We start from the raw sequence: 26,123 nt of genomic DNA, 5'->3' as shown, positions 1-26,123 counted from the left end.
AACAAAGGATGGGAAGGGTTACAGTCAAAGGGAACGCGTGATAAGAAAAAGAGTTACAGACTGTATCATGCGCAAGTTCAAAAAACTTGCGAATATTCACACTATAATGTGACATCCAGGACCAAAGGAAAAACGAAAGGAAAGATATACTGACACAGGATTCGGACTGGGACCGGTTATTGGGTGGAAGGTAGCCTAAGCGGTGACGTTCCCAATGTCTTCACTGTCACCCTGTTTTGCAGTCACTTCTAGGCTTCTACCACCTTCATTTTCGCCACTGACACTGCCTTCACCTTCTTCACCTTCATCCTCCTCAGCAGCTTCCAACAAAGCCTCAGCTCGCCTATCATCCCTACTACCAGGACCTCCATCTCTCTTCTTCTCCTCTTTTTGCATTTCTTCTCGCATAACTTGAACATCTTGATCCACTCTAGCGGCGACACGATCGATACCTGCTTCGGAGAGTTTGACATGTTGACGTTGAGTGCTCAGGTGTGCAGACTTCTTGGGTGGACGTTTAAGTCTGCGACGAGCAACCATGACCGGAACCGAACATTTCTAAACGGGTGTATTAGAAGCCTGTCAGATTCTCCAAGACAACGGAACGGAATGACGATAAAAGCATAGGGCGGCGCTGTGGCGTATGAAACGCACGGGAGCCATTAATGTGATATATAGGGGAAAGAGGCTTACTTGAATGAGGTAATGGGATGTTGACCCGAGAAGAATACTGCGAAACGAAACCATATATAAATCAGCTATCGGCATTTCTCTTCTTGTCAACAACCCCCCATCTCACCCGCTCAGCTGGCTTAGGCCACGTGAACCGACGATAAGCATGTTAGGTTGGATGTAGTCCACAATATCTGATATAGGCTTCATGTGAGTGCCAAGGAATGATGAGCTAGAAAATAAAAACAAATAACCAAGTAGCATATGCCGAGCATTTTTTGCATGCCAGGCTTGGCAAGCGACCACGACATTGAGTCTTGTGCGCTGGAGGAGGCCAGTAACTTGGCGAACGAGGATATATGCCAAGCCTTGACGCTGATTTTAGCTATGATTTAGCGCTTGGCTTATCAAAAAGAATCGAGAAGCAACTCACCTCCTGCTGGCTTCTCAGCTTGGCAGTGCGGTCACTTGGGTTAAATACCTCGGGGTCGACTGGAACACAGGTAAGTTGTTCAATCTAAAGCACCCCAATGAGGAAACGCTCCCCTTTATTATCATTCTCGACGACGGTGACAACCAACATTTCATCGCCATCTCTCAAGACAGTGCCGATACCCCATTCGACTGCATATTTACTCTCCTCACTCAAATCACTGGCTACTACATACTTCCTCTTCCTCCTCGTACCAAGCTTTCCTTGCGGGTCGCCTTGCTGGACGTTGATAGTACACCTGTCGCGTTCAAAAATGGGTCTAGAAGTCTTGAAAGCCAGAGGTTCGTGGTGTTTGACCGACTTGCGACGACGAGGGTTCTTCTTGTTTCGAGTGTTGGACCTATCCAGGGAGTTGAGGGTGGATGGGAAATAGGGCTCAGGGGGCACGACGACGTTGACACCCTCGCCGAGGGGGTCTGGTTCAGCTTCATCAATAACGGCATCAGGAGCAGGCGCGGGGTTTACGATAGCATTTTGCTCAGTGTTACGCTCGGTAACGGAATCCAGTACATCATCAAAATCGCCGTCGTCCTCGTCTGAGAAATCAGTCTCGCCAATAGTCTCATCACCAGAATCTCCAAAGTCGGTAAAGGCGGTGTGAGGTTGGATAGAAGAAGTGTCGGAGAGGTCTGTCTCCGAGTTGGCGAGGGGAAGAGATTGGATGGCCGGGGAAGGGTCGCGGTCACGCTGACGACGACGGAAGAGAAAGGGGGACTGAGAGCGAGCGCGGGAACGACTCCTGGAGGTAGTCGGAGTCTCAGTGTCTTGAGACGCAATCGAGCTCGACTTTGTGCGTTTGTGGGACTTGGAGATAGCCCGCCCGCGCTCTTTCTCCCTTTCCCGTTCCTCCTCTTCCTCCTGAGTATACGAACTATCGCGAGTGTTGGTGCGCGAGATGGAGAGCGAGAGGCCCCCAATCATGGAGGAGAGGTAGGACTTGCCCGAAGCCATGCGAGTCTGTTCAGAGGAGGTGCGCGGCGAAACCGGATTCCCCTCGTTTTCAGGAGATGACGTCAGCAAAAGCGACGACGGCGTCCATCGTTTGGGTGTGCTGGGCCGAGACGACGGCCGGGAGGGCGGTGGCTCGTAGAGCGAATGGGCGAGCGTGCTGCTGCTGCTGTTCGCACTCGCATTCAGACTGCTCGGGGCGCTTTTCGAGCTGATGTTTATCGGCGGAAACTGCTCAAGCTCTTTCCCTTCCTGCGGCGTCGTCAAAGCCGGCACCATGCCACCCGACCTGCTCCCCGGCCTTTTGCCAAAACTAAACCCATTGCTCGAACGCGGGCTGATCAAAGTCGTAGGAGCGACGGTAGCCGTCGTAGTAGTCGTACTACTACTGCCAATGCTATTGCTACTTGACGATTTTGAACCAGAGCTGCTTCCCGGGCGCGGTATATAAGCGGACCACGTGCGCTTTTTTGACAATGTCTTCGTCGAAGGTGGACTGGGGCAGGACATTCGAGGAAGAGGGAGGAAAGAAAGGCGACTTTGTGCTTGACTAAAGAAAGAATTCGTACCAAGAATCCATCAGTTTACTCGGTTGTAGTCTTGGCACAGCCCAGGCACCCCCTAAACTTGCAACATTTTCCCTCCAGGGCCAACAGTCTAGTAATCTATCTATGTATTGATTATGATATTTAAATACTTTCGGTGACTTTTCGCTCGTGTGAGCTACTTTTCAAGCCCCTCTTCCTCGCAGGTTTGCCCCAGAACATGTCGAGGTTTTCCTTCTTCCAACTCCCGAATCCTCTCAGTCTCCAATCGACCTTCTCTTGCAAGCCGCCGGAAAAACTCCAGGGTCTCATCCACACCGTCTGAAAACTTTTCTGGATCAAAAGGTACCTCGCTTCCACCCTCTCCTCCACTGAAATTCAAACTCTCATACCACTCCTTCAGGTCCTCCGGATCCACTCCCGAAGGTACCGCCCATGCCCTCGATCGTCGGTTCTGGGCCTCCATCAATTCTCCCCTTATTTCTGCTTGACTTGCAATCAGATGGGCTATTTGCCACCGTACAGACCCTGTCATTATGTCGTGTTCAGATCAATTCAGTCTTGCTTGGCACAAAGTACTTACATTCTTGGTTCCACTCCCGGTATGCCTCATAAGGTTTGGTAATTTGTGAGTCTAGATAGCTCCATGTTCGCACTTGGATTTGCTTGATCGGTCGTTCTCCGTCCTCCTTCTCGTCCCATTCCAGTGGTTCTACCCACGCGTTCAAGACTCCAGAAAACTCCAAGGTCTCGAGCGTCGCCTTGACAGACTGTGGAGATATATATCAGAAAGATATCTAATTTGAGAAAAGTCAAGCCGACCCACCTTGCCTGGGAAACACCCCACTATCTCCTCGGCCAAGTTCTCCATGATACCAACGCAACCCTTGAAAACTCGATCTCCTAGACCTTCTCCAGGTCCAAAGAGTCGCTCATCCATCTCCTCCAGTGGGACGTATTGGAATCCAAACATTTGCTTGGTATTATGATACGCCACAATGACTCCATCCATGTTACCGATACGCGCTTGGAACCTGATGTGGTCAAATTAAAATAGCCCCATTTTTTTTTGGCATCCCACTCAACTGGTACTTGAGGAAAGCCGATCGAATAAGGTCATAGTATTCCCGCTCAAAACTCTCATATCGCCCATATTGCTTTCGGATGAGATATCCCGAGTTCTCTTCAAAATTGAAAAGATCCAATCGAATGGAGATACATGCACGAGTTTTGATATCGAATACACCAGTCCCTGGAAGACGAGGATCACGACAATCCAGTTGAGAGCGCATAATAAATTTGTCGGACTAGTATTATAAGCGTCAACGATTGATATCCATCTAGCAGCATAGACACTGTACCTTGGAGAATCGGAAAGCATCTCGCATCGTGCTCTTTTCCGGGAGTGCTACATCGGTATTTGAGCGTAGATATCCAGCAAACTGTTCTTTGGGCACCGTCAAGAACTTTTCCAGCAACGTCCCCTAACACCAAAATTAGCTCTAATTCGAATTTGAAAACAAAAACAACCAACCAGCCAAAGCAAAATGTTCTTTTCGGCATGGTCATTCTTCTCAGCACTCGAGTCAATCATATACCTCCCGTCCTTGTGATTAAATACGACCGAAGCAGCCATTCTCTGGCCGGGTGTAAAACTTCGTTTCTCCCCCTGCATATCTCTACTCAAAGTCCCTAGATCCACAAACCTATCTCCACACATTAAAAAATAAATATGGCATAACATTCCTGAAAGAGATGATGTTGATCCTGAAAATTTCTTATCATGGTCATGAAGGAGGGTGGTGATGTCTGTATCGGATGAGGATGGAACGAATCCAGGGAGACGTTCGAATGCGAAATCGGTTACGGGAGGGATATCTTGTAGGTAAGGATCAAAGTTGTATACGCGAGAGCGAGAGTCTCGTAACCAGTGTACCCCAGGACTGAAAAAAGTCAGAAATTGATGATGTACGAACAAGGGAGTGACTGACTTGAAAAGAACACGGTCGAGTTTATGTTCGAGCTGGGCAACGGGAAGTTGGGGCGAAGGGGGTTCAACCTCTGAGACAGCTGAGTAAAGTATTCACGAAAGAAAGCCGAACAAAATCACCTTGCAAGACAGACGGCATTTTGTCAGGCCTTAGAACGCCCTCAATCCGTCTGTCGAACATCAAGGGAGACACCTGGTCTTCGAAGGGAATTCTATCCAATTCGCGAAGGTCTTCTCTGGCGCGTTTATCCATCCATTTCTGCTTTTCTAATTGGAATATACTGGGGTCTTCCGGAAATGACGAAGGAGTTAACTCTAAGGAGGGTTAGTTTTCAGGCGGTAGCAATAATCGATTCGCGTACCATCCTTACCCCAACCTGACACAAAAGCAGTAGATTTCGAGTCCGCCGTCTGGCCTGCTTCCACAGGCTTCGTGGCCTCAAGTGTCGTATGGCCTTTTCCTGCTGGGGCATCAAGCGTCGTTCGCTGTCTTTTTGGTCGGGTTGACGCCGCCTTGGCGCTTTTCTTCTTCTTCTCCTTCTTCGACTTTTTTTTGGGTTTTTCAAGTCCGGACGGTTCGTTGTCTTCCGTGCCGTGGGCCGTTGAAAGAGCCTTGCCAGTAGGTTTTATGTTTGGAAGCGGAGGTTCCAGAAGCCGGGCCAACGCGCCTGCTGGCAGCGGGGTGGCATTTGGGGGCGTGAAGAGGCGGCGGAGAGGAGGAAAACGCGCAGATCGTTGGAGAGCTGAGCGACGGAGGAGGATGTTCATGCAAGAGAGGCTATTTTTGGTCGTGTGACTGTGACTGAGGGAGTATGCTCGATGGCTCTGCAGCGGAGCGGGCGCACTGCAATGGCCGGCCTCTTTCTCTCCTTTTTCCACTGGCTTTCTGGGTGCGTAGTATATGCCTCTACTACAATCTCCTGCTCATCCACGCCCTAGTATCTTCTTCTCAAAACAAGCAGAAATCGCCGTTGTCGGGCTCCAAGTAATACTACTCCTCGCCCGTCTCTCTTCCACACATCTAAAACAGCTCAACAGGCTTCGGGAAAGACATCTTTTGTCAACGTTATCACTTCTGGCCAAGTACAAGCAAGCCACTCACTGCTCTATTCTTATCTAATGCTTCCGTAGTGGAGTGAAGACGTCGTACCCACCGTAGCTTTCAACTTTCGCAAGGTCAGAAAAGAAAATGTAACAATGAAAATCTGGGATGTCGCTGGTACGTCCGATTTTCTCTTCTCCTCGCTGCATACAACTTTCTGTCCCCACAGGCCAGCCTAAATTCAGGTCAATGTGGGAACGATACTGCAATGGAGTCGACGCTATAGTGTGTGTACATCTACCTACAAGCCGTCTAGCCTCATCTTACCTTATCCAACAAGTTATGTAGTCGACTCGGCAGACGTACGTCACTCTCTCTGCCTCAGCTTTCTATCGCCCTCAACCCATCTCCTAGTCCGACAAGTTTAATACAGCCCGATTCGAGCTCCATCAATTGCTCTCTCAATCGTCCTTGGCAGGCGTCCCTCTATTAGTCGTATGTTTTGTTTCGTATTACTCGGCGTTCCTCATGCGGTCATCTTTAATAGCTGGGTAACAAGAACGATTTGAATGAACATGTACCTGTAAAGCAGCTCATTAAAGATCTGTAAGTTCAAGTCCTTGTTTCAGCTTCACTTCATGAGACCTTGCCAGGCAACTGGACAAAATTACCGACCGGCCTGTATCAGTGAGTACCCTTGTCCTCTACTCACCAACGAGACACTCACCATCCGCTTGTAAACAGTGCTACTCGGTGAGCCACCATATACATACACTCCACCAACCAACTAAATCACCTTGAACCCAGTGTTCTATGAAGAGCCAACATAATCTGTGCGTATTTCACCCATGGTCACTTTCGTAGCTTCTCACTCCTGCTCAGAGATATCATCCTAAAATGGCTGGCCGAGAAAAGTCATTAACGGTTACGTCTAGTTGTCATGTATTCTATCGCTTGTAAAAAGTAGTTGGTGTTGAAAAAAACTGGTATATGAAATTGAAGAGATGCAGCAGTAATATTATCGTCGTTTGGCCATCTGCTGTGTCAAGTTGTCGATATACATCTGTAGAACCTCGTTCCCCGATGAGAGCTTGTCCACGTCCTTTTGTACAGCCTGCACCTTTGCAAGCATAGCTGTTAAAAAGATAAAGTCGGAATACAGACAGAGCCGGAGTAAACCTTGACGACGAACCACGGAGACCCTCTTGACTAGCCTGGATTTCTCTAAAAAGATGCTTAATACGAGGAAACACAGAGTAAAGAGAAACACACTTGATAAGTTTTTCCTTCTTGATTGCCTGAGTGACCAAGTCCGTCCCTTCAGCAGGGCCAGGGACAGCTCCCCAGCCCAGGGCATCCTCAACATTGAATCCCGCAAATGACATGACAAATCAGAAAAAGGAAATATGTTAACGCCGATTAAGGCTGACGCGCGTTCCCTTCTTACAACTTCCCTCATCTCACCCATGTCAGAACCCGATATTCTCCTCGCATTCAAAGCGGGAAGAGCTTTTCGTCGTGAGACGTCTAATAGTGTAGATCCATCCTCTACGAAGGGCGCGATCTTACTTGTTAATGGTGAAGATGGTTTATTGCATTTTCAATGGAAGAATCGAGAGACAGGTCAACTTGAAGAGGTAAGTTTGCTGATTCGATTAACGGATACTTGATTTTTGAAATTCTAATTTTTTCTATTAGGATTTGATACTGTTTCCTTCCGATGCTAGTTTTGTCAAGGTGGAACAAGCTTCAGGAAGAGTCTACGTCCTCAAGTTTTCATCTTCCAACCAGAGACATTTCGTGCGTCACAACACACACACTCACCTCAATAATCCAAATATCTAAACCTCGCATCTTTATTAGTTCTGGTTGCAAGATGCCTCATCAGCCCGGGACGAAGAATTCGTCAATAACCTAAACGGTCTCCTCGAAGACCCAGAATACCAAGTCCAATGGTCATCTAATTCATCCACTACTACACAATCCCAAGCTCCTGCTTCTACTTCTACCTCCTCGTAGGTATTCTTCCCCCCACTGTAGGCTTCTTGCATTCCAGAACATAAAAATAATTCAATTATTCCCCCAACTCTGTCCATGTTTTTTGTTTTTGTCTACCCATTTCGATTTTTCTCAGATCTACAACCACAACTGTACCAACGTCTGCAACATCCGCAAGAACAACGTCAGCTACAACAACCTCTCGTCCTTCAGATTCAATTGTAGATCAGGTTGCAAGGAATGCAAATGATTTTCATGTTACACCTGAACAACTTGCCGCTCTTTCCAACGCTCTAGGGTCACTTCAAGGCCAAAGTTCTTCAAGTGGCATGGCCAACGCACTTCCAGGTACCAACATTTCTTAATATCTTTATCTTTTATTTTTTCTTGCTCATTCGGGTTAGAGCTTGCGCTTACGGATATCCTCTCACCCACCAATATCGCGCCACTGTTCTCCTCTCATCCAGAACTATTACCTGCACTTTATCATCATCTTCCTCCTGATCTTCCTATTCCTCCTTCTCCAGAGACATTACAACGCGTCATCAGGTCCGCTCAATCTTTTTATTCCAGAATATCAATTTGATTTATTATTTTCAGCTCTCCGCAATTTAGAGGAGCTGTATCGAGCTTTGATCAAGGACTTCAAACTGGCCTTTTAGGCGGTTTCGTTCGTAGTTTCGGATTGCCTGAAGAAGCTGGTATTGGCATTTTACCTTTCCTTCGCGCTATTCAAGAACAGGCGGATAAAGACCGCCGATCGGGTTCGGCTACAAATGAAGCTGGTGATAATATGCAGACCGATTGAAACTTGTAATAAAATTTGTTGTTTGTTCTTTTATTTTTCTCTCTTTTTGTAGCAATGAAGTTTCTTTCTTGACACTTACGTGCACCTCGCGGAGGGAAGGCAACCAACCCTTGGCGTCAACCCTCTTGTGTTTCGCATTTCTAAGTTCTCGCAGCCTGTCAGTTGCCAAATGGGAGAGATCCCCGGAATACTGTGGTGTGGGTATAAAGTTTACCTTGTCTGGCCTGCATGAATATGTATGCATGCGCACAAATTTAGCTTCAACTTGTTGTTGATCATGTCAGCCTCAAGGCCACAGGTTGGATTCAATTTGAAAAAGAAAACTGCGCAGAGTTTTGGGAACTCTAGAACTCTTCTGTTTTCCAATTTCGTTTATTTTCCAAGATCCGCGCCACATGGGACTAACTTGACTCATACGCAATCAACAATGTATTCTGTTTCATTTCCATCCAAAGAAGCAACGCTCCCCTGAAAAAATGATCATCGTTTTTTTTTGGTTAAATGAGGACCTTCGTTGTTCGATTTAGGACTACCATACTTACCAAAACCCTCCGGAAACGTCCACGGTGTTATAGGATGGTTTTGGAAACGGGACCGCAGTGGTCCAAAAAGAAAAAAAGTTTATCGAAGGAAGTTACTTACTACTCCGGTGGAGTTCGGAAGTGTTACAGAAATTCATTAGCCCGAGTCATTGGACCAGTCGAGGAAGACACCTTTTCGACAGAACTTGATTTGGCTGTGCTGCAGGTATTATGGAAAGAATTTTGTGTATTATTCATTTCTGACGGTGTAAGATTACTTGCAAAATTATGATAGAAATGGAGATATTCAATCAACAACTTCTTCAGCGTCGGAATCCTCTCGGTTCCTCTCCATCCGCCGTTTATATGCCTTGACTTTCTTCGCCAGATCTTTGTCTGGTTTGCAATGCGCCAATGAAAATTGCTTGTTGCAACCGGCTGCAGGGCACTTGCGAAGCCCATTTGAACCGCCAAATGTTGCCGTGATGGCAGCAGCCGAAAACGAGTGTCCGCAGGCAATTCTATAGAGTTCATCAAGTTCGATGTCAAAAAAAAAAAAAGTCCATCATCGACGAGGCAGGCACACGTACGATGTGTAAGGGTCTGCAAGCAAAGTGAGGGTAAGGGGGCACAAATAATTTTGGGTAACGCCACCAATTTCCAACTCATCGTCTTCGTCGCTGTTGTCCGCTTTTTCTGAAGCAGATGGAAAATTCTTTCAGAATCATCGACTTACATTGAAATGCAAGATGTGCTAACCACGAGGTATTTGTTCCGTGATCGGGGGCATCGGTATCCCGGGATGCTTAGACTCCTACACCAAACCTCTTAAGTTTCCGGGGTTTGAACGTGGAGCCGCGGCAGAGGAAACCCCTTACCCATATACTCGATTTGAACGCGACATATGCTTCTTCCTTGGCGTATTTTTGCCTCGTAGTTTTCTTTTTGTAGTCTGCTACCGTTGTTTTGGCTGTCTTTGCATAAAGCGCTTCGACTTGCTCCTGTCAGACTTGAAGGACAAGAAATATCCCGCGGTGAGATTGAATACATACAATGTCCTGTCCTTGAAGCCCGCTTTGACGAATAACGTTCAATGCATTAGCGTGAGCTTTGATAACTCCAATTACATCCAGACTTTCTCGCATATAGCCGTCAATTTCGTCTACTTTCTGTGCAATGACAATCTCAGATGAGACCTCAATAAATCAAGGTTATAGCAGCAATTGCACCTCTATTGCATCCTCGTCACCAAGGTCTGCGAGTCCTCCCGCGGCCATTCCGTACTTGGGGAAAGGCCGCTTGATGATGTCGGCTACTTTCTCCCAGTCTTCCGCAAGCCCTAGCAATTTACCTATTTGGTCTCGCTTGAGTGGTTGATCAGGAAAGTTCGTCACTTCAATGGCTTCGTCTGAATCGTTGTCCTCGGCTTCCTTGCGCGCGCTTCGTTTGCCTTTCCCTCCTTTCTTGACCCTCTTTCGACTGACGGGTTCTCCATCACTGTCTTCTACGTCGTCTTTTATTTGACGCGAAGTGCCAGCATCGTCCTCGATATCGGACATGTCATTGCGACGGGTAGATTTTCGACGGGGAGGCATGGAAGAGACGCGAGATTTTAATTAACTAGACACAGCCACCGACGCGTCGATATTTGGCATGGGGGTCTAAACCAAACAAAGGTTCTGTTTACGGATTGCGACCCCGTTTTGAGAGCCAGCCATGTTCTCAGCAAGTCTCCGGGCCATTGCCCGCTCAGCTCAACGACGGGTACCACCTCCACAAAGCTCAATTTTCCAGCCAACCCGCTCCTTCCATGCGACCCCCACCCCTTGGGTTACAATGAATCAAGCAATGCGTCGCAAAAAGCCCAAAAAGCCTGCTAAAACGCATTCTCCTGCTCTCAGTATCTCCCCTCAGAAGAAGGGTGTCTGTACTCAGATGATCGTAGCGAAACCCAAGAAACCAAATTCAGCGAAGCGTAAAGTCGCTCGCGTCAAGTTGTCAAATGGAAATAGCATAATGGCTTACATTCCTGGTGAAGGACATAACCTTCAGGAACACAGTGTAGTCCTTGTAAGAGGTGGTAACACAAAGGATTTGCCCGGTGTTGCGTATGTGACTGCTTGATCGGTCGCTACCAATTTCGCTGACTTCATTTACGACATGTGCAGCTACAAGGTTGTACGCGGTGCATTAGATTTCAATGGCGTTGTTGGACGTGTTACTGCTCGTAGCAGATATGGGTATGTCCCTTTCCTAGACACCAGATTCCATAAACTAAACTCGCCATAGAGTCAAAAAATCCAAAAAGTGATCTACCCATTCCCCTACATGTTCCCTACATTAATAATAGAATTTCATTATGGAAGAGTGAAAGAGTCCCTCAGATCCAAATAGTAACGATACCTCAATCAAGCTTCCGCAAGTTTCCTGTCTGTCGCAGCTTCTCTTCCCTTCCCTTCTGCTTTCTTGTCAATTTCTCGATCTCAATATTCAATGCCCAACACCATGCATCACGTTCTATCTTGCTGCGGGTTCGCAATATGAGAAATCTGTATTTCTCCGACAGTGGGGGGATCCATTGGCTCCCTGAAGTGTTATTATTGGCTTTTGAATTCGGGACAAGAACTATGCCAGGTCGCTGAGGAATCTCTGGTGCATGCTTGCGATACCGAATCACAATCAGCATGTCTTCTTCTCGATCATTCGCTTCGAGCCCGTCTTCGTACCGTCGTGCTGCAATCGGCGCGTTCGGGCAGTATTGCCCCTTAGGCAGAGTGAGCGCTGCCATATACCCAGAACACACATAGGCATCCACCAAGTTGATTCTCTTCCGCATTGCTACATGCAGAGCAAATCCGGAAGCAATGAGGAATGGGATCAAGTGACCATTCACCAAATACATCTGTACAAGTCTTTAACATCTTCGATCAGTCACTTATTAGAACGTAGTTTGAGAGAAATCATACTTGAACTGTCCGCGGAGACCTTTGCGCATGTAGAGCTTCCCTGCCTTTGTGATCGACCGACATCCATCGATAACACACCAATTGAAAAGTCTGTCTAAAGCAGGGTAATGGGCTGAGGGATCTGGGTTTTCTAAGGGCGCTTCATCTTCGTCGTAGACTCTGATCTGGGGTGTCACGCGAGGATGTGTAGCTTGCCCAAGATCGATCTCTTCTTTCGCATTCGCTCTATTCCGGTGTTTCCAGTATTCGGCAAGGGCATGTAGCCTCTCTACCCATTCAATTGCCACGCGGCGGGAATGAACCTGCGTAACAAGTCAATGTTAGCCCTGTCACCAGGTCTGACCCCAAGACGACAGTCACCCACCTCGAAACGCTGCACACGTCCATTGTTGAGCAACAACTCAAACGATCGTTTCATTCTCAGGTGGGGCTTATGGGCGGCTCTGCTTAGGTTCTCTTCTCCGCCCTCATCTTCATCGTCACTGTTGCTCCTTTCGTTCGCTCTAGCCCATACATCAAACCCATTCTCACCATCCGTCTGCTCGTGGTGATGCTGAGGTACGATCTGGAAGGCCCTTCGAACTGCGACGACATTACGCAGATCGAAGACGGCATGAGCATGCATAATTTGATATATTCCCCTTTCAAACTCCACCTTCGTTAATCTTTGCTTGTATTCCTCAATACTATCCAATAGTAGAGCAGAACCAGGTGGTGAGGGTGGTTGTGCTTGTTGAGGTGAGATTGTGAAGAGGTGACCGTCATGAGTGGCAAGGTACAATAATTGCTTCGATTGTGTATTGGCCCTGATTCGGTTGACATAGCCCTCGATATCGGGCGGCTGCACAAGAAGTGTGCCGTCCTTAAGATACAGAGAAGTGGGAAAGTGTTCTGCCACACGTAGTTCAAGGACAGGCGCTCGAGGAGACTGCGGATTTATTAGGGGCTGCCATTATTGTGAAACTTTGACTTTGAACCTACGTTCTTTAATGCGAGTCCCGACAAAACTGTCCATTCTCGCTGTTTGTCTTCACAGGTTTCGTCATTCCAGACCCAGTCCACATGAGTTTCGAATCTCCAAGCAAGTTGTAGCTTTCTTCCTTTCTTCCTTTCATGTTCGATAAAATTACTCCAACCGGGAATTGGCTTCATGGATTTAATGCACAAAGCAATAATGTTGCGTCGACTGAACATTCTGATTGCCGTTTTTTGATCCATGAGATTGAGGTTGGGAAGCTCAAAGGCAACCTGTGATCCAAGATGAGGATTCTGAATGTCTACGCTTCTTGGAATTTCGCCACCCATATATCGCCTTTCGAGATCTCGTCAATATTCGACATACATTATCGTAGAAAGCGCACACACCAGAGTTGCCATACCCAATCGTAAGCTCTGGACCGACTCTTATTATTGAAGATATAGACACAAGTGCCGTCAAGCTTGGTGAAGTTCCACTTTGTTTGCTTCGTGAAAGAGGTACACATGGGTTGACAAGTGATACAAAACGTCATGTCGACAAAGGAATATAGTGATAAATGCGTCTTATCTGATTTCAAGGGGATAACATAGGCGAGACGCTTGTGCCCGGCTGCCCACTCTTGCATTGGAGTATTCTGGCAAGTTTTTCCTTGAGGATTTCAGTCCAATACAGCATCCAGTTGCACTCACATAATCTTCGTATATCTCTATGAGATCCTTCCGCCATGCAACCATAAATTCACCCCAATCCTCATATTCCAAATCACGCGTGGTGCGATGAATAGACTCGTGGAACACAGCACTCAGATTGTGAGCCTTAGTAGAGCTGATCTTCACCAACATCCTATCTGATAAAATGAGTGATGTTGTAGGCGAAGATACGGGATGCAGGACACATACCCCTGAGTATAACGTCCCCATCCGCGGGATCTTTTACCGGCGGACATGGAACGAAGGGGACGTTCGCTGCGGCGCTTGTATTAGCTTCTACTGTTTGCGAAGTTCTGCTAAGAACTTCCGTGGGAGATGCAGGAGGTAGGATCACGGAATCCCGGTTATCTTCCTTGTAATGAACCCGTTTCTTGCTTTTTCCCTTCGACTTTCTGCTCAAGTTGGCTTCTTGCAATTGTTCCAACGTGGATGTACTTTTCAGGTGAGATGACCGTTCCAAAAGCCCAGTATGAGAAGTAGTGGGACTAGCAACAACATTCATGGTCGAATTCGGAGAAGATGGAACGTATTGAGGTTGTGATGGAGTATCCAAAAATAGATCATTTGTATGAAGGTGGGTATCATCGTGTTTTCCGTCCCCGTTCGCGTTCATGTTCGAGTTCCCGTTCTGAGAGCCTGGTTGACCAGCGGAGATATCGAAGACAGGTTCCTCTGGTGTAGACGTATCCTCCAATGGGAGTTCACCCAAGACATTGACATCAAATAGATGTCCGACCTCAAAACTTCCACCCACCCACCGACTGTGAGGTACATCTCGAGTTTCACCCTGTCGTGGTTTCCTAGTCCTCCCATGCCATATGGCACCCCATTCACTTTCATACCATCTCTGGAGCAATTCCTCCGCCATACTCCTTTCCTGCTCGACACTCCAGTCTTCTTGCCGTCCACCTTCATGGACAAAGGATTGAAAGGCGTGATCTTTGACGATTTGGGATATATTGCTACCACCACCTGTAGCTCTGTCTTGTGACGTTCTTCCCAGAAAAATGTCGTTGTCGGAGCGTTTCCGAGCATAGGCCTCGGTCTGAGAAACGAATTTTTCTGGAAGAGGTCCTACGAATATTCGCCGATGGATATGGGGTGGTGCTGGTGGATCATCAGAGATTTGTGAGTTAGGGTGCTCGCTATTTGAAGCAGAGAGGCGTTGGACGCATTCATGGATAACAAACTCTGGCAGAATTGGAGTGAAGCATACTGCGACAAGCGACGTCATGGACAGTCACTTCTTAGAAACTCTCACGTGGCCGTTTCGTCAGGTGGGATTGCCATTTCTTGGTCTACATTTTACATCTAGTATCATACATATAATACACTGATAAAATTCCCTCACTACAGACCACCATTTGTCTTCTTCGCACTCTCAAGATGTTCCTCCATCATTTCATGAGAGACCTTTGCATACTCCTCACTCTCCTGTCTCTTGAACCTAAAAATATCTTAATCAGGGAATTGCAGATGCCGTAAACTACAGAATCACTCACTCTACCCTGCTACCCTTGACGTGCATATCCGGTTCCCTGAGTGCAAAGGGATTGACGTCGGAGCGTTGGTCGAGATTGGCGAAACTATGATTGACGAAGCGGTGGGTGCTCTCATCAGATCTCACAGCATAGATGACATCCAGTAACTTCGCGTTTTTTGGTAGACGCCAATAGTCAATGGCAATCTGAGGCGCTGGCATGTCGGACCTTCGAATAACGCAAATAACATTAACTCATCCCACAAACCAGAGTCTTGAATAACTCACCACTCAGGGATACGGCCTGCCTCTAGATCGGCAATGCAATGCGTACTGACGATGGGTGAGATTAACTAGGGTGAAGGCATTAACAGACTTACTAGGTATAAACAGCCTCCTCCTCGAGATACCCAACGAAACGATGGCAAATCCGAGGTGAAACAAGGTACGAAAGGACTGTGGGGCAATTAATTTACGCAACAATGAGCCGTTGGTGGGACAGGACTTACAAAAGAGATTGTAGAAAACACCTTGAGCTCCGAGAACAAGAGCCCTGAAGAATATTGATGGTTTTCTCAAAGACATAAACGTCCTAGTGTTAACAGAGTCAATGTTAACAGTCTGTGTTGGCTTAGCCAGGGCGAAATCATGAGACTGACATGAGATGCATCCTCTCATTTTCGGCTTCTTCAAGGCAAGTATGTATCCTAGGAATAAATGAGTCGAGATCAGACCGGAATCTGTTGAACGACTGACCATCCACCATCACGGCGCTGTGAATTGAATAAGTCGACGAGAAATGAAGTTGATGGGAGTTCGGAACTTACCATGAGACGGAGACTTGTCAAGTGGCGCAGTGTAGCAGCGACCATGCCAGGTACACCAGCAATACTTTCTAGAAACAATATCCTCTATGTATGATGATACCATTTTAGAGCTGAAGTTAGACATATGAAGACAAGGCTTACACTCAACCAACCCTTATCATCTAAAAGATAGCCAGCCTTGCGAAGCTCGTAAAGCGACATGTTAGGATCAGGAGGAGTCTTCATATGTTTATATCCTGAAATCTTATCGAATAGTACCCGAGCCAACTTCACGAGACCATAAGCGACTGAATCAGAGAAGTTCAGTCTCTTTCTGTGGAGCACCTGGAAATTCGAACTTTTAGCCTTGATAAGAGCAATCAAATTCAATCTTACCTTTACGGCCTTGACCTCGTCTTTATTGTAAACAGGATGGAAGAGCACCCAATCCCCGCGAACCATTGTTGGTATAGTGGTAGCAGCACTTTGTTTCGTGAGCTCTGACGTTTCTTTAGCCGGGCTCGTAGACGCAACTTGAATCCGTGTGGGTGGAGTTATAAATAAGAATTGATCAGAGCGCACTATTGCGTCGTTCTGCAGCATGTTTCTCGACCGCAGAACTATTCAAGGTTTCTTTGTCGCTGGATGTCAGCAGAGTTCGACGGCCTGCTGGCATGAAACCGATTCTAGGTGAAAGGTAGGAGAGCGTTGACGCCGTACAAACATAGCGCATGGGCAGCGCTGTGTGACGAACGATGGAAATGCTAGCCGCGGAAGTAGTTCGAAGCATTTTTATGAAGTGCAATCCGTCGAGCGGCAAGGGCTGTTATATTCCATTTTGGTTCCGATACCGCCCGATCCATGAGTCATTCGATCCGACCGTTAATGTTCATGTCACGAAGATTGACGGGAAAGGCTGTGGAAGGCGACCACCGAGTTGACGACGAAATTAGACCATCCCCAGTTTCTAGTCCGGACTCCACGAAGTAACAGACAAAGTGTACGTTTACCGTATTAGCAATGTGCTAGCTACCGCTTTCTGGCATCTTTGAACCCTACACCTAAGACCTTATGCAGTGCGATGCGATCATGAGTGCTTGTTCGAATTCTTGTTCAACTCGTCGCGACTGAAATCTTGAAAGCTATCCTTCGGCTCGGTCATCAATGCATCAACATCAAGCTTATTCCGTTCCGGTTTATGTAAGGGCGGTGACTCGGAACGGTGGAGCAGGCCCCAGAAGCACGCAGCGCACGCACACTTATAAGAATTCCAAGTTAAATGTTCTTTTCGGTTCAATTTTACCTTGCTGAGTTTCGAAAGAACCATAGGAGCGAGAGAGCGTCTATAAGACACTTGGCGTAGTTCTGAAGTTCCAATCTTCTGATTGGTAACACTGAAACCCTTCTTCCGGGAACTTCCTAAGGTTCGAGATCACGTTACTTGTTCTCCAAAAGGTAATCATTGATCCCATCCATTTTGACCAATACTTGGTGCCAGGATTTGCTAGGGAGCTTCTGGTCCCGTCAACTACTGCAAGACCTGAAATTGAATTGTCAGGCCCTCACGCATTTTGGGTCGGTTTGTCCACTGCTATCAATAAAGTTTTTCTCGTCGCGGTTATCTCGGGACTCGGGTACACGACCACTATAGCAATAGTCCACCGTACAAAGATTTCTGTTGCAACAAGCCAATCTTCACATGCGAGTGGACGCAGCCTTCGAAAATCCGATGTATAGGTATTAAGTACTTCAGTTAATCTCCTCAGATTCCAACTCTACTCTCAACTATCATATATCATTTTTCGTCACGCAGTTGCATTAATGAGTTTTCTCTTTCCTTCCTGACTCCCGGGAATTTGGGAAAGTCCTCGAATTATTGCCTCTGAAGAATTGATATCCACCGATTATCATTCTAAAGGACATTAAGTTCCTAACTGATCAGGAAGGTGCGCCGATGCTTCATACACAAAATGTCAAGCCGTAGTTCTGGATCCACAACTGCCCTTCGGCCGTTTTACGGGATACTTTTCAGCTGCACTGTCTAGAGAATCATGTGCGGACTTGTGAATATGGTACACGCAAGACGACTATCGTTTTGGGAGGACCGTTCCAAGCGATCGTACACCTCAGGTACTAAGTTCTACCAGCGACGATCAATGTTGGACGGCATGGATTATCCCCGATATGTTTCTACACTGTCATAATCATCCGTTCCGTCGGCGTGTCCTTATTCATTCCGACCTGGCATCAGTTTCAGTAGTCATAAAACTACGGACAAGAAAGAACGTGGCATCACTCAATCATGCGATGGATCGAAATGACTCCAATCCGCAAAACTTTTGTTCTGACAGGGGAACATTTGACAACCTCACCAGAATGGCATTATGCTTATTGGGCGTAACTGGTTCATATTTAGGCGGTGAACTTTGCAGTGACACGAGTGACGACTACGTTCATGAGATCTGGTCCATATGTGACGCTCACGGAGGCCGGAATAGACTTTTTATTCCGTCAGGACTTCCCCCGCGAAACGAGGTCGTGCAAGGCCACTAAGGGCAGGCATGCTCTGATCACGGAGGCACACGTCATGGCGATACATTGGCGTTTACATAGATACACCTGGTGCCGATAAGGAAGCCCAACTAATAAGAAGCAGGAGATCTCATTGTGTATTCCTTTTCCACGGCTTCTACTGATGAAACGTTCGGTACCATTTTATGAGACCTTTGAAGACCTCCTTCTTTCTGTTGGAACATGTCGAGCCCAGGACGAAGGTCTATATCGGCCCAACCCACTGTGGTTTGCCAACGGACAAGAAGAATCCATTAACATCCTACTTGCGCGTGTTGCTTATGCCGAGGGTGCATTACGAGTATTAGCACCGAAACATGCTTGCACCCATATTGTTACACTGTCCCGTTGAAATGGAAATGACATAGCTCAAGGCCTGAACTGAGACGGCTCCGTTCCACAGTCGGTTTTTTTTAGTCATGTAGTTTGATCGCAGCACAAAATGGTGCACAGAGGGCCATCAGAAAGAGAAGTATCACGTTTATAGTGGTTATCCATTGCTCTGAACCGCTGGCGGACGAGACAGAGCTTCGCTGAGCGGAACAAAATGTGAAGGGGCTGACAAAAACATAGACAAAAATAGCACACAACATTCCTTTCCGGAAATGGACGCGATTTGCCAATTCGAGAGTGAATTCCTTGTCCATGAGGTCGGCTGTGACCCCGCTTCAGCTTGTTTTTTCCTCTCTCCCACTACTTATAAGCCTGAAAACTCAGCAAACGATCTGCGTAAGTCTCCAGTCCTCTGAAAGGTCCACATCGTCCTCATTGGCTCCCAATGCTCCCTAAAATAATGAACAGCTATCCCTTTCCACCGACGTACTCGCCATGTTCTAGACAGCCGATTAGGCGACCGCATCTACAAACCAGCCACTTGAACACCCTCATGAGCGAAGCCTCGTGGAATACAGCCTATACTTGCCCGCCTTCTTCGTCCTTTGAACAAGTGGATTCTTCAGCGATGTTCCCCACTATCAATTCTCGTCAGGCACAAGAGAACTATCCTTCGCCCGCATCTTCTATCCCATCACCTTCCCGCGCTGCCCAGCCGGAGTCCTTGGTACCTCAGGATCAAGCGCTACCGATTACTCAGGACAGTCAATCGAATGACTGCTATTCTTCGTCTTACGTCGACTCGGCCGTCGATCATGAGGGAAGAATTCTTTCAGGCAGACTATCACGCCTCGAATATCGAGGTCAAAGGCGTCGAGATAATGCCCAAAGCCCTTATCCAAGAACGAGTTCGGCCATGAGCCCAGTATGTATTTTATTGCTTCTATTGTTGCTGTTGCTTATTTGGCGGGCGCCAGCGCCATTATTCCAACTATGAAAGTTCAAACTCCAGACCCCAATCGCCAACTTACCCGAGGGATGACCATTACGGAGTGAACGTTGCTTCAGCAGTCCCATTGATGATGCAAACCCAGTCTTATCGACCTCTGACGCCCTCTGCTTTAACCCCCAACTCTCTCTTGTCTTATTCTTCCTATGATCAACAATACCCCGGTCATTCACAAGTCGCTGCCACTTCTCATACCTATGATCATCGCCCCCCTTCACCCGCCCTAAGCACGGTGTCGTCTCGCTCAAATCTGGGTCACCATGACACACCGGATGTATCCCGCGACTCGCCCGATCAAGATATCCAGTCCATTGCGCGTCCCAAACCGAAAAAAGCTAAACTCACCAATGCATTAAGGAAGGAGATTTGTCTCTATCAACAACATCACCCCCACCAAAAACAAGAGGAGATTGCTCAGCGGTTCGGCGTTGAACGGAGCACCGTTAGCAAAATCTTGAAGGAGAAAAAGACTTGGCTTAACATTGAAGATGGTGTCGCTGAACCCCCGCGACATCGGTGAGTGTGATATTCCGTCTGATCCCGAGTGTTATTTTTATGCACTGGCAGTCCTCCTAAACACCCCAAACTCGAGGAGGAAATGTTATCCTGGCTACAGGAGCTGAGTGAGGGTGGCGAAACGATCACAGACGCTAAGATTCAGAAAAAGGCACTAGAAATTGCTGATGAACTCAGGAAGAAGTACGGCACCATTGGCTCCGAGAAAGGGAAAGATAAGGATGAGAGTTTCAAGGCCAGTGCTGGGTGGATTGAAAACTTCAAGCGCCGCCATCATGTTAAAGGTGGGGTATGGCATGGAAGACCCAAGCCTGAGGAGCCTGAATTCGAGGATCCCCAGATGGCTGCTCGGGAGCCTGAAGCACTGCATGCCGTCGCCGACCAAGAATACGTGCAACACCATCACACGCAAACCGACTTCGAGAATCCAATGCAGTATGAAGTTCATGCTAGTGATGTTGATCTCGCAGAGGAGTTACCAAAAGGCGTTCCAGGCAAAGACGAAGCGGAGAGAGCGTATCACACCTTGACTCATTATCTGGACTCCAATGTTGACACCCTGGAGGACCTTGGTTATAAGCCTGAGCACCGTCAGGCTCTTCACGAGATGTTCCACCATGTCTTCTTCAAGACTTCAGCTAGATCATCATAGTCCGAATGTTCTTGTTCAGTATCTTTTCCTTCATCATTGCTTCCTGTGTCTCGCTGCCTTTGTCTGCATTCTTAGCTTTGTTTTCTTTGGTTATCTGTGTAGCTGATATCGGGCTGCAATATCACCCCCTCTCCTCCCTTCTTTCGAAACTAACGTATCAATCTATACTCACGTCATATGCCGAATCACTGTACACATCTGCATTATGATTTTTTGGCGGTTATGAGCTCGAATTATGATGTTGCCATTCCTTACTTGCGTCTCAATTTTATGTACTTATATGATCCTTTTTCATGTAGTGTAAGCCTTTGTACGAAGGTCAAGTTACTCTCGTATCTACGCCAATTTCGTCAATCGGTGAACGCCAGTGAATAATGATTATTGGAAGCTCCCAGTTGAGGCTTGAAACTTTTTTACGCGCCAGTAACTTAGTAGACGGGACAGCGCTAATCTTTTTTAGGCCAAATTCAAGGGTACAGATTCCAATCTTGAGCGCGTGTGGGATTAGATCGTTTTCGACCGCTAAACCGGAACGGCCTCAGGTCTCAATGACATTGGCTACTCCCTATCACCGCTGCGCGAACTAGCTCGGGTGGGTGGCTCATCCGGTATTGCTTGTCCATGTTCAGCGCTTCTGCAACAGCGTAAGAGCGACATGACGCATTAATATTTCCTTGCTCGACGACACTAGACAATTGGAATGGTATGAAACCTATCGGCGAAACACCCTGAAATTGAACCGGGCGCTAGAAAATGGCACTGTTCTATAGAATAAAGAAGACTTCCAAGTTGTTACCTTTGACACAACAAAGCGTGTTTACCACACCTTGTGTGGAATTTGCCCATCGAATCTACTAACTAAACCCCACTCAATTTCCCGATCGGAAGTTTTTTTTTACCCACAACCCTACGCAAGCTGAATGGATGGTTGTTGAAGCCGCTGAGGACCACATTTGCCGGTTGACATGTCAGCGCCACAAGCTCTCAGCATTTTCACCTTCTTAATTAATTTCAAGTCTGAGGTTGCGGGTGAACCTATAATGCCAATGGACTCTATTTTTGTATCGACCGTATCTGTCGCGGACAGTGCACACAGGGCCACGAGGCATTTAATATGGATGCATATCATCTATTTCTATCCAGATAAACATCGTTCCCATGTCGTCCAAGTCTAGCGTTAACTGGAAGCTCTTCCAAGTTCAAGCTCCAATGATAAATGAACTCAGATGATCGGACGTCCTTCAATTCCGCTCTGCAATGTCCAAGGGATACGATAAATCTAAAACAGAGGTTGATATATGAATTAACCACGAGATCCTACCAGAGCGCCGAAAAAAATTCTAGTTGCAAGTTGTGGCGTCGGCAGAACAAAACGTGTTGACAACGTTGGGGTGGGACCACGGTTTCTAGGAGGCGCGCAACAAAATGACTCGGTACATTTTCATGAAACAGGCAGGTATGGTTGTCCAGACTCCGGACAAGATTTAAACACAAGTTAAGACTAAGCGGGTATATTTTACTGGGGTCCAAGGCCGGCATTTTTCAGTAGTTGTACAGAAAGTTCGAAAATAGCCAGACGAAGCGCAAACAGAGAGCATTCAACGGGGTGATCGGTATTAGATAAGCATTAAGTCTGTACAACCCTCGATAAGGGTATAGCAGATGAAGATGGGTTACGTCGACGCTGTCGTGTGAAAGATTGCGAAAGGGGTGTTTACGAAATCCACAAGAAAGGCGAATGTAATGAGCGGGATAATCCGCCAGATGAAGCAGGGCGCCATCGGAAATCAGGGCGTACTGACATCATGTGGTGGCGTATGATTGATGTAAGGGCGATGGGTGTTATGTTGGGGAGATGTGCCGTTCTTCATGACTTGATCTTCGTCTTGATTACCATTGCGGGGCGGGGAGGTGGTAGCTCGCAAAGTCGCTGAAGCCATATGATTGAGTTCAGTTTGCCCCGCGCGGGCAGCTCTAAATAATCGACCCATTTCTAAGGCTTGTTCTCCAGCCTCCTCGTACGAGTAGCTGTATTGCTCAAGTCCAGCGATACAGTTTTGGACTTCTGGCCGACCAAGTCGAGCCAAGAGTGTCCCTGCTTGTATGCAACTCACGTGCATGACCGCAGGATCGAGTCGCTGAAGAAGACATAAGGACTTGTAAGTGATAAGATAAAGGTCTCACCAGATATCCGTTGGACGTCAGAACACCAGCCTAAAGACCATCAATGACAAGTGACCTTTCAAAAGCCGACTACTTACCAGGCCAGCGATGCGCAACGCTCCATGCAGTGCTTCGTCAGCTACTTTCCGTTTCACCGATTCAATTTCAGTTATGTTAGGTGGTATGCCCCCATTCAGTTCCTTGATGCCAAAGTCGTCTAGTGCACTAAACAGGATGATCCACATGACATGGTATGTCGCGTCACTCGCACATGATGATACGGCCTAGGAGACCAGATCAGTGGGGGCAAATCAGCCGTCACTCTGGTATTTTGACCCACAGACACAAAATCCCACTCCCCTTCAAAATTACTTGGAACACCAACTAGAGTCAAAAAATCATCCCGCCAGGAGAAGAGCTCCTGGACAGAGGAGCAGAGGTCCTCAAACGGAACGCCGTCTGCGTCGGTCGAGGGACGCCACAGATGTTTCGACATATGACGCGCCGCATGTGCTAACGAATGTGCCGCCCGGTAATAACCCTAGACTAAGTTTTGAGTGTCTTTCATGTTTCCTTGTCGGAGACGCTTACGAGAAACTATGCTGACGTTCAGTGATGGAAAGATAAAATCCAAAAATAGCTTACTCACCTCCAACTGCTCCCGAGGAGAAGGCATTGTGGCATGAGTGTCAACAAGTTCTGGATTGACGGGGTCAACAGTGTAGAAGTCGATATCATAATCATTGTCGTCAAGGACTGGTTTTCGACGGTAGTATGCGGAAGCATAGGCATCAGATATGCATGCCATCCACCAAGCGAAGATCATTGTTCCCCTGCTTTCTGGATCTTGTATATTCGCCATTACAGACTTGTGGTTAATCTAGCATCATGAAAATCGGGTGTGATGGTCTCCCATTGTAGTGGTACTTACCCCAAGGTCCAATAAGTGCCTGGTCGCGCAGGTGAGCCAAAATCCATGATATCCTAAAGACGATATCCGCGGTATCAGTACGAGAAATGAACGTGGGAAGCAGAGGATTGTACCAGTCGGATCTTCCGGGTTTTCTAAGTACAGAACACTAATCAAAGACTGTCCAGACAGAAAAGGAAATGCTCACGATTTTGCAGAGGCTCGATGAGGAGGCCAATGACCACATGCTCCGCAGAAGCCATGCGATGTACTTTCAGCGCTTCGGCCAGGTCGCGTGCGCGATCTATAAGTGCCTTTGCGAGAAAACTCTGGCCGCCAGGTCGCCTTCGGTCCGCTACAAGAATAGGATGTTCAGAAAATTTGCTACCCCATGCCAAAACTGTCGCAACCAGGGCGGGATGTAAGGGTTTATCGGTAGATCCAGATCCAGAACCTGAGTGCTGATACAACTGAAGGCGAGTGCGAAATTGCGCGGGATTAAGCAGGGGAAGCCGAGTATGGACGATTTGGAAAAAAACTTCGACAAGATCGAGCGCAAACCTGCGCCACAACAACAAGTCAGTTTTAGCATGCCAAGAGGGTGGTTCATGAACCATAAACAGAGAGTACATAATGCGGCATCCAATCATGACATACATTGAGGCAGATCGTGTGACAAACTTACTCGGCTTTAAAGTTGTCGTCATCCAATTTGTGGGCTAAATCGCCCCAGGGTTCGTATGGAGATTTGAGGTGGGTAGGTGACGTATAAGCGGGAGGCTCACTGTGGATTAAGAGAAAAACAATAAAGAAAGTTGAGTTGAGTGATCGTTTGACATACTTTGAGTTTTCGGGAGGAGCAAAGACAAAGCCCAGAACATCGCGCGTCGGGGTGCTAAGAGTGATTCCAGGATGCAGCCCGTATCTCACAACGAGTGGTTGGATGTTATGAGATGCACTCGGTAAAAAAGAAGTTGGGGAAGTTGGTTCCACAGACGGAGAAATCCTGAGCATTTGAGCGGTGGTTAAGCCGCCGGTATTGAGATCTCGTGTCAGGAGCTTACTGCTTAAGGGGACTGGGATAGGGACCACTAAAGAACGAATATGATACACATATGGTCAGCCAGCGAGTTGATTAAAATTTAACTGGTACGATTGGCAGCGCGTACCTTGGATTCGCTGAGCTAAGATTTCTTCTTCGATTAACTGCCAATCGCTTCTTCTCGCTGGTGGCTTGCTGTACATAATGGCTAGGTGCTTAAGTCAATACGGAGTAGAACCGTATGTCAGAGACGATACAGACGTGCACGGGTAATTCTTGGCCAAACAATGCTGGCGCGTCGATGAGGACAATACATAGATTGGAGGAATAAGCATGGAAAAATACCTGACACTGATTTTGATACCGAAAAAATTAGTTAACAATGGCGGAGTGAATGCTGATAGAGTACCTTCTCTTGGCCGGGAATTCTGTTGCATTTTACCTTTCTCGATCTGCAAAAGAATAAGGTGATGGGTAGGGCGGACCAGATTTCAAAGCGCAAAGCGAACCTGCAGGCATCACAAGCGGTATTCTGTTTACGGGGTGCAGGCTGAGGCACCGGAAGAGATTTCGCGAGTTCATGTATGTGATTTTGCATCAATTGGTTCGGGAGGCTAAGGTCTACGGTGGTATTGTAATCAGGAGCAGAGCAATGAAGGAAGAGGAAAGGAAGGTACTCGGCTGGTGGCCAGGCGGTACAGATGGAGAGTCCCTGAAGAGTTTGTCGTTGTGCATGGTGTGTGGGCGGCAGTGGACAGGGAGAGGAGAAATGAAGAGGTAATATATTTATGGGGTCAACATCGGCTTATATACTAACTCACCAACCTCCGTCAACCGGTGGGAAGTCACCCCGAACCCAATGTCACCGGTTCCGCGCAACCTCCCTCCTCCGCGTCCGTCTGCACCAGTCATCAGACAGCCATACGCCTTTTCACTTTTTCTCTCGTTCGCTTCGCAAGCCAAGCCTAG

General features: G+C 47.3%; 11 protein-coding genes across 11 annotated transcripts; 4 read left to right on the top strand and 7 right to left on the bottom strand.

The window, feature by feature from the left end:
- Nucleotides 1-195: 195 nt before the first annotated feature.
- On the bottom strand, nt 196-2,116 carry AGABI2DRAFT_72545 (hypothetical protein; the record flags this gene model as incomplete). The annotated part of the gene is made up of 6 exons (XM_006462651.1): nt 196-558; nt 694-730; nt 800-866; nt 927-1,047; nt 1,106-1,164; nt 1,213-2,116. 6 exons carry the CDS (start codon nt 2,114-2,116, stop codon nt 196-198), a joined length of 1,551 nt encoding a protein of 516 aa, XP_006462714.1.
- Nucleotides 2,117-2,836: 720 nt separating this feature from the next.
- On the bottom strand, nt 2,837-4,829 carry AGABI2DRAFT_71939 (hypothetical protein; the record flags this gene model as incomplete). The annotated part of the gene is made up of 8 exons (XM_006462650.1): nt 2,837-3,186; nt 3,242-3,428; nt 3,485-3,692; nt 3,745-3,965; nt 4,020-4,142; nt 4,193-4,601; nt 4,650-4,719; nt 4,769-4,829. 8 exons carry the CDS (start codon nt 4,827-4,829, stop codon nt 2,837-2,839), a joined length of 1,629 nt encoding a protein of 542 aa, XP_006462713.1.
- A 658-nt stretch (nt 4,830-5,487) lies between these two features.
- AGABI2DRAFT_207273 (hypothetical protein) lies at nt 5,488-6,634 on the top strand. The gene is made up of 12 exons (XM_006462649.1): nt 5,488-5,538; nt 5,588-5,633; nt 5,687-5,731; nt 5,780-5,867; nt 5,920-5,977; nt 6,031-6,052; nt 6,105-6,185; nt 6,238-6,296; nt 6,344-6,377; nt 6,435-6,443; nt 6,498-6,523; nt 6,573-6,634. The coding sequence occupies exons 1-12, from the start codon at nt 5,498-5,500 to the stop codon at nt 6,610-6,612; spliced, it is 549 nt and encodes a 182-aa protein (XP_006462712.1). The 5' UTR covers nt 5,488-5,497; the 3' UTR covers nt 6,613-6,634.
- A 74-nt stretch (nt 6,635-6,708) lies between these two features.
- AGABI2DRAFT_152140 (hypothetical protein) lies at nt 6,709-7,075 on the bottom strand (the record flags this gene model as incomplete). The annotated part of the gene is made up of 3 exons (XM_006462648.1): nt 6,709-6,824; nt 6,883-6,914; nt 6,963-7,075. The coding sequence occupies 3 exons, from the start codon at nt 7,073-7,075 to the stop codon at nt 6,709-6,711; spliced, it is 261 nt and encodes an 86-aa protein (XP_006462711.1).
- Nucleotides 7,076-7,134: 59 nt separating this feature from the next.
- AGABI2DRAFT_193814 (hypothetical protein) lies at nt 7,135-8,573 on the top strand. The gene is made up of 6 exons (XM_006462647.1): nt 7,135-7,327; nt 7,389-7,490; nt 7,554-7,705; nt 7,825-8,036; nt 8,093-8,237; nt 8,289-8,573. Exons 1-6 carry the CDS (start codon nt 7,157-7,159, stop codon nt 8,494-8,496), a joined length of 990 nt encoding a protein of 329 aa, XP_006462710.1. The 5' UTR covers nt 7,135-7,156; the 3' UTR covers nt 8,497-8,573.
- Nucleotides 8,574-9,234: 661 nt separating this feature from the next.
- AGABI2DRAFT_193813 (hypothetical protein) lies at nt 9,235-10,606 on the bottom strand. Its single transcript, XM_006462646.1, has 6 exons — nt 10,247-10,606; nt 10,070-10,186; nt 9,896-10,018; nt 9,777-9,831; nt 9,608-9,713; nt 9,235-9,538 (listed from the first exon to the last, which is right to left on the bottom strand). The coding sequence occupies exons 1-6, from the start codon at nt 10,574-10,576 to the stop codon at nt 9,325-9,327; spliced, it is 945 nt and encodes a 314-aa protein (XP_006462709.1). The 5' UTR covers nt 10,577-10,606; the 3' UTR covers nt 9,235-9,324.
- A 116-nt stretch (nt 10,607-10,722) lies between these two features.
- AGABI2DRAFT_137364 (hypothetical protein) lies at nt 10,723-11,380 on the top strand. Its single transcript, XM_006462645.1, has 3 exons — nt 10,723-11,125; nt 11,186-11,257; nt 11,307-11,380. Exons 1-3 carry the CDS (start codon nt 10,866-10,868, stop codon nt 11,326-11,328), a joined length of 354 nt encoding a protein of 117 aa, XP_006462708.1. The 5' UTR covers nt 10,723-10,865; the 3' UTR covers nt 11,329-11,380.
- Nucleotides 11,381-11,421: 41 nt separating this feature from the next.
- On the bottom strand, nt 11,422-14,174 carry AGABI2DRAFT_207264 (hypothetical protein; the record flags this gene model as incomplete). The annotated part of the gene is made up of 8 exons (XM_006462644.1): nt 11,422-11,929; nt 11,984-12,285; nt 12,348-12,413; nt 12,546-12,911; nt 12,965-13,305; nt 13,347-13,596; nt 13,652-13,809; nt 13,862-14,174. The coding sequence occupies 8 exons, from the start codon at nt 14,172-14,174 to the stop codon at nt 11,422-11,424; spliced, it is 2,304 nt and encodes a 767-aa protein (XP_006462707.1).
- Nucleotides 14,175-15,022: 848 nt separating this feature from the next.
- On the bottom strand, nt 15,023-16,634 carry AOX (AOX alternative oxidase mitochondrial precursor; the record flags this gene model as incomplete). Its single annotated transcript, XM_006462643.1, has 11 exons — nt 15,023-15,119; nt 15,175-15,381; nt 15,441-15,485; nt 15,533-15,608; nt 15,662-15,744; nt 15,812-15,859; nt 15,909-15,925; nt 15,980-16,063; nt 16,121-16,303; nt 16,355-16,491; nt 16,541-16,634. The coding sequence occupies 11 exons, from the start codon at nt 16,632-16,634 to the stop codon at nt 15,023-15,025; spliced, it is 1,071 nt and encodes a 356-aa protein (XP_006462706.1).
- A 2,568-nt stretch (nt 16,635-19,202) lies between these two features.
- On the top strand, nt 19,203-21,198 carry AGABI2DRAFT_137362 (hypothetical protein). The gene is made up of 4 exons (XM_006462642.1): nt 19,203-19,258; nt 19,331-19,787; nt 19,840-20,387; nt 20,439-21,198. Exons 3-4 carry the CDS (start codon nt 19,942-19,944, stop codon nt 21,037-21,039), a joined length of 1,047 nt encoding a protein of 348 aa, XP_006462705.1. The 5' UTR covers nt 19,203-19,258; nt 19,331-19,787; nt 19,840-19,941; the 3' UTR covers nt 21,040-21,198.
- Nucleotides 21,199-22,428: 1,230 nt separating this feature from the next.
- On the bottom strand, nt 22,429-25,940 carry AGABI2DRAFT_193809 (hypothetical protein). The gene is made up of 17 exons (XM_006462641.1): nt 25,832-25,940; nt 25,664-25,775; nt 25,564-25,606; nt 25,416-25,450; nt 25,282-25,362; nt 25,177-25,203; nt 24,954-25,118; nt 24,798-24,896; nt 24,321-24,673; nt 24,247-24,267; nt 24,134-24,186; nt 23,852-24,082; nt 23,794-23,799; nt 23,543-23,743; nt 23,301-23,486; nt 23,224-23,253; nt 22,429-23,177 (listed from the first exon to the last, which is right to left on the bottom strand). The coding sequence occupies exons 1-17, from the start codon at nt 25,887-25,889 to the stop codon at nt 22,827-22,829; spliced, it is 2,052 nt and encodes a 683-aa protein (XP_006462704.1). The 5' UTR covers nt 25,890-25,940; the 3' UTR covers nt 22,429-22,826.
- Nucleotides 25,941-26,123: the final 183 nt, after the last annotated feature.

Source organism: Agaricus bisporus (genome assembly GCF_000300575.1).
Source record: "Agaricus bisporus var. bisporus H97 unplaced genomic scaffold AGABI2scaffold_7, whole genome shotgun sequence".
Taxonomy (NCBI): Eukaryota; Fungi; Basidiomycota; class Agaricomycetes; order Agaricales; family Agaricaceae; genus Agaricus; species Agaricus bisporus.
The sequence above is the reverse complement of the archived record's forward strand: the minus strand, read 5'-3'. Positions and strand labels throughout refer to the sequence as shown.

Excerpts from the sequence above, each read along its gene's own strand:
- AGABI2DRAFT_137362 (XM_006462642.1), top strand. The coding sequence starts at position 19,942 with ATGATGCAAACCCAGTCTTATCGACCTCTGACGCCCTCTGCTTTAACC. Across the intron at positions 20,388-20,438 it reads GCTGAACCCCCGCGACATCG|TCCTCCTAAACACCCCAAAC; the intron begins GTGAGTGTGATA and ends ATGCACTGGCAG.
- AGABI2DRAFT_193814 (XM_006462647.1), top strand. The coding sequence starts at position 7,157 with ATGTCAGAACCCGATATTCTCCTCGCATTCAAAGCGGGAAGAGCTTTT. Across the intron at positions 7,491-7,553 it reads CTTCCAACCAGAGACATTTC|TTCTGGTTGCAAGATGCCTC; the intron begins GTGCGTCACAAC and ends CATCTTTATTAG. Across the intron at positions 7,706-7,824 it reads GCTTCTACTTCTACCTCCTC|ATCTACAACCACAACTGTAC; the intron begins GTAGGTATTCTT and ends GATTTTTCTCAG.
- AGABI2DRAFT_137364 (XM_006462645.1), top strand. The coding sequence starts at position 10,866 with ATGCGTCGCAAAAAGCCCAAAAAGCCTGCTAAAACGCATTCTCCTGCT. Across the intron at positions 11,126-11,185 it reads AAGGATTTGCCCGGTGTTGC|CTACAAGGTTGTACGCGGTG; the intron begins GTATGTGACTGC and ends CGACATGTGCAG. Across the intron at positions 11,258-11,306 it reads ACTGCTCGTAGCAGATATGG|AGTCAAAAAATCCAAAAAGT; the intron begins GTATGTCCCTTT and ends AACTCGCCATAG.
- AGABI2DRAFT_193813 (XM_006462646.1), bottom strand. The coding sequence starts at position 10,576 with ATGTCCGATATCGAGGACGATGCTGGCACTTCGCGTCAAATAAAAGAC. Across the intron at positions 10,187-10,246 it reads GTGACGAGGATGCAATAGAG|AAAGTAGACGAAATTGACGG; the intron begins GTGCAATTGCTG and ends GTCATTGCACAG. Across the intron at positions 10,019-10,069 it reads GGCTTCAAGGACAGGACATT|GAGCAAGTCGAAGCGCTTTA; the intron begins GTATGTATTCAA and ends CAAGTCTGACAG.
- AGABI2DRAFT_193809 (XM_006462641.1), bottom strand. The coding sequence starts at position 25,889 with ATGCACAACGACAAACTCTTCAGGGACTCTCCATCTGTACCGCCTGGC. Across the intron at positions 25,607-25,663 it reads ACCGCTTGTGATGCCTGCAG|ATCGAGAAAGGTAAAATGCA; the intron begins GTTCGCTTTGCG and ends ATTCTTTTGCAG. Across the intron at positions 25,119-25,176 it reads TATCCCAGTCCCCTTAAGCA|GATTTCTCCGTCTGTGGAAC; the intron begins GTAAGCTCCTGA and ends TCAAATGCTCAG.
- AGABI2DRAFT_207273 (XM_006462649.1), top strand. The coding sequence starts at position 5,498 with ATGGCCGGCCTCTTTCTCTCCTTTTTCCACTGGCTTTCTGG. Across the intron at positions 5,634-5,686 it reads TCGCCGTTGTCGGGCTCCAA|GCTTCGGGAAAGACATCTTT; the intron begins GTAATACTACTC and ends ACAGCTCAACAG. Across the intron at positions 5,732-5,779 it reads ACGTTATCACTTCTGGCCAA|TGGAGTGAAGACGTCGTACC; the intron begins GTACAAGCAAGC and ends ATGCTTCCGTAG.